We start from the raw sequence: 8,420 nt of genomic DNA on the forward strand, positions 1-8,420 counted from the left end.
AACAGAAAAAGGGCCAAAAATCAGGCATAAGAGAGCTTTTCAAGAACAGTCAGTAAATAAATACTTCAGATCAGAAAGACTCTGAGGGCATGACCACAGCTCCTCCTCTGCAGACCATCTTTCCCCACCCTATCTTCTGTAGCTGTGGGGAGGAGCTGACAAGCAAGAAAGGTTTAGAGGAATATGTGGTGACTGATGAGAACAATCCGAGAGGAAAGTAAGGGATGGAAGCAAAGGATTCAAAAAGGGGCAGACATCTCTGTGGGAACAGGATCCACAACCCCTACAAGGCCAGAACTCAGCTCACTTACTTAGGAGCCTGGGCTCCAACAACCACCTGTGCTCACCTAGGTGATGGGAAAACAGATAAGTCAGTGTGGCATTTATTTTTATTAGAAAACCTCATTTGGTAAGTGCTTCCCTAACTCAGAACAGAGACTGGATAGCCCCCAAGAGTCCCACAGCTTTCATTTCATCTTCTACCCTCTTCTGAGAGGGGAGGGGAGGGAATGGGGGTGATGTCAGGCAGTCTCCAAAGTGCCCCTCTTGGACCCCTGAGAGAGTTCACATTGCCAGCAATATACCAACAGCACCTGGTGGGGCACCAGAGGGTCCTCTAGGCTCAAGGCTGTTGCCAAAGGCATTCCTGTTTGTATGGCTTCACAATGGAACCAAGGAGGCTCTCATAGACTCCTAGGCCTGGTCCTTCACTCTGGTTGAGAGCAGGGCAGGATCCAGGAGAAGGTGGCCAAGGGCTAAGGGAGAAGCAGTTGCATTCAAGATACCCTTTGGAGTCTGGAAAGCACCTGGATTTCTTGGGAGAGGAGGGCTGTGGAAGCCCCGCTCAGTTCTTCTTGGTTTTGGGAGTGTCATATTTCCTCTTGCTGGAGTACCACAACAGCAGGGGGATGCCGATGGAGGGAAGGGTCATGACCCCGAAGGCTGCCCAGTCCAGCTGTGAAGAAAAACAAAGGCCTTGCTTAGAAGTCCGGGTCAGGGCACAGGGGAGGACAGGGAGGGAATGAGTCCAAAGAAAAAGGGAGCAGTCTAACACAATTTATTTATTTATTTGTTTGTTTGTTTGTTTATTATTTATTTATTTAAAAGATGACCAGTAAAGGATTCTTAACCCTTAACTTGGTGTTGTCAGCACCACGCTCTCCCAAGTGAGCTAACCGGCCATTCCTATATAGGGATCCAAACGCTTGGCCTTGGTGTTATCAGCACCACACTCTCTCAAGTGAGCCACGGGCCGGCATCCCCCCGCTTTTTTTAAAATATAGACTTCAAGAATTTGTGTGTTATCCTTGCGCAGGCACCATATATTGTTTGAATTTTAGTATATGTGCTGCTGAAGCGAGCACAGTCTACTCCCCCCCCCTTTTTTGTCAGCTGGCCAGTATGGGGATCTGAACTGTTGACCTTGGTGTTATCAGCACCGTACTCTAACCAAGTGACCCACCTGGCCAGCCAGGAAGGTTCCTCTCTGACCATTCTGATACGGAATGGGTCTTTAAAGACAAATTTATCTTTCAAGTTGTGAAGCCAAAGGCCTTGCCTGACCCAACCCAGACTGGAAGAGAAATGTCTCTCTTCCACACAATTTTTGAGAACGGAGATGTCAGGTCTTGTGCCTGACAGTCAAGTCAAGCCTCCTGTTGACCTAAGCCCTACTTATATCTTGGACTCCCTCTCTTCCATTCCTCCACCTCATATTCTGCCCTCCAGCCTCAATAAAATACTTGTCATTCTTGGATCATACCATGCTTTTTCTCATATCTGAGCTGCTCTCTCTTCTTTTTTTTTAACTTTTTTTTTTTTTTGTCTTTTTCGTGACCGGTACTCAGCCAGTGAGTGCACCGGCCATTCCTATATAGAATCCGAACCCGCGCCGGGAGCGTCGCTGCGCTCCCAGCACTGCACTCTCCCGAGTGCGCCACGGGCTCAGCCCTGAGCTGCTCTCTCTTCTAGGATGTCTGCCCTTCCTTTCTTCCTCCAGAAAACCCTCTCTGACTCTTGAAGACAGCTTAGATGTTCCTGCTGCATGCTCCTCCAGCATATTGCGTATAACTATGATCACAGCATTTTTGCCCATCCGCTTGTTCTGAGTCCTCCATGCACCCATAATATCTTTAATGGAAGGGACAATATCTTATTCACCATTGGTTTCCCAAAGCAAAGCACAGAATGAGCACATAATTCGGAACTTGATAATTATTCAAAGAATGAATGAATGAAAGAATGCTCATTCAGTACTTTAGGCAAATCTTCAAAAAATTCTCTCCTAGAGTACAACAAAGGTTCTACTTAATTTTCCCAAAGCTCTATGACCCACTGAATCTAACCAGACATTCTTATAATCCTCAAAACAGACCTAGGACTCTAAGATGGAAATCTACTCAGGCTGCGTAGAGAAAAAGGCCAGTTTTAAGGATCTGGCAATTGTGTTCCCATTGCCAAAAATCTCTGGGCATAGTTAAGCCAGGATATTTGACAGCTGTCTATATCACACACCAAAAAAGCAGCCAGGGCAAGAGCCAACCAACAAAACAAATCTTCTGGGGCTGGCCCGTGGCTCACTTGGGAAAGTGTGGTGCAGATAACACCAAGGCCACGGGTTTGGATCCCATATAGGGATGGCTGGTTAGCTCACTGGCTGAGCGTGGTGCTGACAACGCCAAGTCAAGGGTTAAGATCCCCTTACCGATCATCTTTAAAAAAAAAAAAAAAAATCCCAAATCTTCTAAGGAGGCCAAGAAGTTCCAGAACCAAAAGTGTGTTCTCATGCCAGAGGAACGATAAAAGAGAACACTGAAAAGCTTACAAAATGGGGGGAGAATCTCCTATCAAACTCCCGCTGAGCCAGGATTCCTCCCTGTCCAGGTGCACTGGTAGAGCCAACCTGAAAAGAAGAAAAGAAGGGCAGTAAGGCAAGTCTACGACTCATCTCATTTGAAAAAGGGCAGCCCCAACCAACCCAATTCTAAGCATTAGATTTTTAGTTCCCAAAGCCCCAAGAGTGCTTCAAGAATACTAGAAAAAGCTTTTAAACTAGAGAGAGTTGGATGTTTCTTCTAGTGTGCTGTAAAGAGGAGTAAATTAGGAGCCAGGAGACCTGAGAAACATCACATGATGAGCATTTATTAAACAGGGTAAGCCAGGTATGCAACTGAAATAAAAACCAAATTCTTTTGCCTTAGCCTCAGACTCTGTTTTCACTATCGCTGGCCCCTCTGTAGGGCCAGGTGTGTAATGGAATGATTTGCCCTTGGCAATCATTTACTTATTCCTCAAGTAAAAATACTCTTTTCTACTTCATGGGGTTGACACAAGGCTCAAATGAAATAACAAGAAGGATTCTGAAAAGTAAAAGCCCCACCCAAATGTACATTACCAGAGGAGGGGCTAAGTCTGGCCCACATTCTTATGTCTTAGAGAGGAGGCCAAGAGTTTGGAGAACATTGCAAACAACTTTGTTCTAAGATAGCAGCCGATTTTGTGTCTATTAACCCATCGAGTGACAGGTAGAACCAAAGAGTCCTATGGTTGGTTGTGAAAGCAAAAATGACACAAGATGTGAAAACATAGCTAGGATTACAAGAATATTGTTCTATGTGGTTTACGAAAAAAGAAAATTTAGAAAGTGTGCTGAGTGTTATACTCTGTTAAGTTCCTTCCCTACTTAGTTCCTTCACTAAGTAGCCTGTCAGAGGACCATACATTTTAGCTTTATACATTTATTTAGCTTTTTAAATTTATGATCTAAACTTTTTGAGGGCTGGGACAGTATCTTAATCTTCTTGGTATTCCCCAGAGTCTAGCACATTGCAGGGGCTCCATAAATGTCTGTTGACCTTTATGTCAATCAATCAAAAGATTGTTTACTGCTGAGTTTCATATATGAAAAGATTGTTCACTACTGAATTTTATATGTGGGAAAAAGAGAGAAATCTAAGATAAAGCCCCTGGTCTCAAGGAGTTTGTAATTAAATTGGGAAGTGGGGGTTAGACCTACACATAAGAAAGAGAATTACCGAAGACAGTAAGTAATTAAATGTTCAAGTGGCATAGACTATAAGTGTTAGAGATGTTTAGGTGCAGTCAATGAATGTTTATTGAAAGAATGAATAGGAAAGAACAATATGAATTAAAGAAGTGGAAGAGAGATTCGGCTCAAAGCTGGGTCTTAAGAAGGCTTCAGATAACGAAGTGGAAGAGAAAGAATACTTCAAACAGAGCACAAAGGCAAAGAGGAAAGAATAAGCACTGAGAGAGGGGGAGGGGTGCAGGGAGGAGCTCAGCCTAATTAGGATAGAGGGTTTGTGTGGGCAAAGTGGGAGAGAGAGCTGGAGAGGCAGGCAAGAGCTAGACTATTGGAGGGTATGCAATGAAAGGCAGAAAAGCTCAGCCTTGATGTGATAGCAGGAGCATTCTAAGCAAGCGAAGGACAGAGTAACAGTGGAGACTGGGAATAACATGGCAGTGGCATAGAAGATGCATTTGGAAAGGCAAGGATAGCAATACACTGGGCAGCAAATGACACATTCCAGATTAAAAGAAAAGCAGAAGAAATGAAGAGGAAGGGAATGCTATAGTACTCCTCTTCCATCCATTTCAATTGCTCTGAAACTGCACAATTTGAAACATATTTCCTTAGGACAATACCAAGTTTCTGGTCAGTCTTATCTCCCTCAGAACTTACTGGCTATTACAAAATTTTTCTTCAAGAGTTTTTAAGGGAAAGCAGATCTGAGCCCCATGCAGCCAGGGGTTTGTCTGGGCAACTCACCACAACAGGCCCATCCTCCTGGGCCAGGTAAGTAATTGTTGCTGAAGTGAAATTGAAATAACCAGCCTTGAGAGGGCGTAGGACCACGGTGTGAGAGACATTGCTAGCACTGGCCCAAGAGTTAAGGAAGGGAAAAAGATGAAGCTAAGGTTGTAACAACCTTTCAATTTGTGGAGTAAATGAACCACTCACGAAACACTTGCCAACACATGGTGATTTCATACGTGCAATACTCTGCAGGAATGAAAAAGCATAGACTTTTAAAAAAGTCTAAGTATGGGGTATAATATGATGTTTTTCTAGCTAACTTTTCAGGGGTCCATGATGTACTCAATATGAAGATTTTTTTGTTTTGTTTTGTTTTTGACCGGTAAGGGGATCACAACCCTTGGCACGGTGTGGTCTGCACCACGCTCAGCCAGCGAGCGCACCGGCCATCCCTATATAGGATCTGAATCCGCGGCCTTGGCACTACCAGCGCCGCACTCTCCCGAGTGAGCCACAGGGCTGGCCCAGTATGAAGATTTTTGAAGTAAACTTACTTTTTTTTTTTTTCAAAAAGATGACCGGTAAGGGGATCTTAACCCTTGACTTGGTGTTGTCAGCACCACGCTCTCCCAAGCGAGCTAACCGGCCATCCCTGTATAGGTATCCAAAGCCTTGGCCTTGGTGTTATCAGCACCACACTCTCCCAAGTGAGCCACAGGCCAGCCCTTTGAAGTAAACTTTCAAAGCATTATATATTATGGATGTAAATTACAGTTAAGCTCACAGAAAATCTTTCATTGACTGTAACTGAAGTTCTTGAAAATACAAAAAGCAAAACAAAATCAAAAAAATAAAAAGAGAACATTTACCTCCACCAGAAAAACCTAAATATACTTTAATTCACAAGGGAAAACAAACATCTAATTTTTTTTTTTTTTTTTTTTTATAAAGATGACCTGTAAGGGGATCTTAACCCTTGACTTGGTGTTGTCAGCACCACGCTCACCCAGTGAGCTAACCGGCCATCCTTATGTAGGATCCGAACCCATGGCCTTGGTGTTATCAGCACCACACTCTCCCGAGTGAGCCAAAGGCCGGCGCAAAAACATCTAATTTATTTATTTATTTATTTTTTATTTATTTTTTTTTAAAAGATGACCGGTAAGGGGATCTTAACCCTTGACTTGGTGTTGTGAGCACCACGCTCAGCCAGTGAGCGAACCGGCCATCCGTATATGGGATCCGAACCCGGGGCCTTGGTGTTCTCAGCACCACACTCTCCCGAGTGAGCCACGGGCCGGCCCAAAAACATCTAATTTAATACTCAGGAAATAACTGGTAAATCAGAATAGAGAATCATTCCATAAGATGAGATTTTAAAAGGTCACTGATGTCCTCCATGCTAGCATCTCACTGAATTTCTTTTAAAAGCACCTTAAACATCCTTGCCCAGCCACAGCTTTATAAGTGTCTACATCCTCCCAATATAGTATGTTTCAGGGCCTTTTAAACTGAACTTCAGGAACCTCTTTCTTCAGGTTTACTCTAAATCATGCTCACGCAATTTACTAGTCTCTCTTGCCTCATCTCATCCAAAGAGATGACAGGAGAATAACCATGCACACCCAGCCTGTTTAAAGTACCCCTGCTGCTTTGCAGACAATGCCTGCTATCCCCTCCTCTGCCCCGCCGCAAACTTCATCACTCAGTGCCAAGAGGATACGGGGCAATCCGGTCCCATTTGACATTGAGCATCCCAGAGACAATGCCAAAGTCTTCTGGAGGGAAGGAATCATCAGATAATTCCACATCTAATGCAGCACTAGAAAAATGGAGGAAACCAAAAAGAGTTAGTAAGTAATAGATATAAAATTAAAACGATCAACAATCATACCTACCTGCTTGTCCTAAAAAATCAGAATTGCAAAAGAGAGAATGAGTCACATAGTAACTTGGGTCTGTTGCAATGAAGAATCCAGATCAAGGACTGGATTCTATTGCTCAGAAGCACCAAAACACTCAAGTATCTAGAAAAGAATGGGCCCAAATCCATTCTTGCCTCAATTTCTTTTTATGAATGTGTGTGTGTAGAGGGAGGGGGAAGAGAAACATAGTGTATATGGAAAAGAAAATGAAAGGGAATAAGATGAAAGAAAGGCAACAAAAACGCTCATAGGTGAGGAAAGAAGGAAGCTGAAACCTTAAACCCCTGATGTAACAAAGGATTGTATATTTTCTGTGTCTACTTCTTCCCCTCCTTTCACAATTCTTGCTTCTTTCTTACTCTGAAACTCTTCCAACCCAAAAAGTGGAAGATGGTTTCTTGTAACTTAGGTAAGAATGTCTTCCTCTTCCAAAGTAGGTCCAGTAGTATACTCATGATATCTGATGCTGGAGGTCTCCCCAAAAGAAAACAGTACCCACCAAGATGCTCCCTATTCCCATCTGAGAATTAAGAATCCAGAAGAGGGTGCAATCTGTAACTCCAGGGCCTCCTTACCTTGAGCCAACATTGTAGATGTTATACTGCAAGGTCAGGTCTCGCCCCTCCACAGCATATCTGTTCAGCAGTGATTTGGAAGCCAAAAGCCTGGCTCCTTCCTCTGCTTGAGTGACAACAAACAGAGCTAACACTACAAATGCCAGCAGCCTCATCTTTGGAGAAAAAAGCAAAATCGGCAGTCAACCCAAGTATGTAAAAATTATCAAAATCCTCCTGACAGCCCTCCCTTACAAGTCTATGAAAGCTCTTTTAATCCTATCAAAGCAGTGTCCCCTTCCACAGAACAGTCCATAAGCCAGCAGCGCTGACCCACTCTAGACTTTCCTTCCACCTCACCAGCAGCCCTCCGAAAACCGGTCCAAGCACCAGCATATCCACTGCTTCCTCTTGTCAGGGGCCCCCCTGGGGTGCTCACCAACTGGTGGGGTCTTCACATGTCCAGAAAAGGGCTTTCTTTGGGGTGCCTGATTTAGACCGCTCTCGGACCTGCAGCAGCCTCCAGCTTCCCCTCACACAGGAGTCCCCCACGGCTGCTGTCTTCCCGCAGCTCCTCTTCTCGTCTGCCCAGCTCCACTGGGATCCCATGCGTGCTCCCGGGGTCCTCCCCTACCCCCCTATATCTCACCCTCAGTCCATCCCCCGAGATCCCATCTGCCTCGCCCCCCATATCCCTTTCTGGGTCCCTTGGGGCGCTCAGTCCGCTCTGTCCTCTCCCCCCAGTTGTCAAGATTACGCGTCCTCCCGCCCGGGGCGCCCTCTGACCTTCTGGCCCTCCCCGAGCTAACCCCTAGCCGCTGAGTGATGTGCGGACGCCAGACGGTTCCCCTTCCCGATAACTCCGGACTCACCGTGGGCATCCCAATTGCTTTTCAGCGGCCACCAAGACCGGAAGAGAACGTCAGCGCCCAAAGACCGGAAATAAGCCCTGGCCGGGAACCCTGGTACTCCGCTCAATTCCTTGTGGGAGTTGTAGTTCTTGGGGACAAGCCCCATCTTTTCCTTTCGTAGTGCCCACCTGCTTAGAGGATGTGAGCGCAAACGGGCAGGTTTGTCTGTTTGTGCGTCCTCCAAGGTTTTATTAGCCCTCTCCAGTGGTTTTTCTTTCTTTCTTCCTTTCTTTTCAAAAAGATGACCCGTAAG

At 45.2% G+C, this 8,420-nt stretch overlaps 1 protein-coding gene across 1 annotated transcript; it reads right to left on the bottom strand.

Annotated features, from left to right (window-relative positions):
- Window positions 1-371: 371 nt before the first annotated feature.
- Window positions 372-8,178, bottom strand: SSR2 (signal sequence receptor subunit 2). The gene is made up of 6 exons (XM_063105056.1): window positions 8,129-8,178; window positions 7,278-7,432; window positions 6,501-6,599; window positions 4,790-4,898; window positions 2,825-2,902; window positions 372-955 (listed from the first exon to the last, which is right to left on the bottom strand). Exons 1-6 carry the CDS (start codon window positions 8,135-8,137, stop codon window positions 845-847), a joined length of 561 nt encoding a protein of 186 aa, XP_062961126.1. The 5' UTR covers window positions 8,138-8,178; the 3' UTR covers window positions 372-844.
- Between the last annotated feature and the right edge of the window lie 242 nt (window positions 8,179-8,420).

The sequence above is a fragment of the Cynocephalus volans genome, chromosome 8 (genome assembly GCF_027409185.1).
Source record: "Cynocephalus volans isolate mCynVol1 chromosome 8, mCynVol1.pri, whole genome shotgun sequence".
In the NCBI taxonomy this organism is placed as follows: Eukaryota; Metazoa; Chordata; class Mammalia; order Dermoptera; family Cynocephalidae; genus Cynocephalus; species Cynocephalus volans.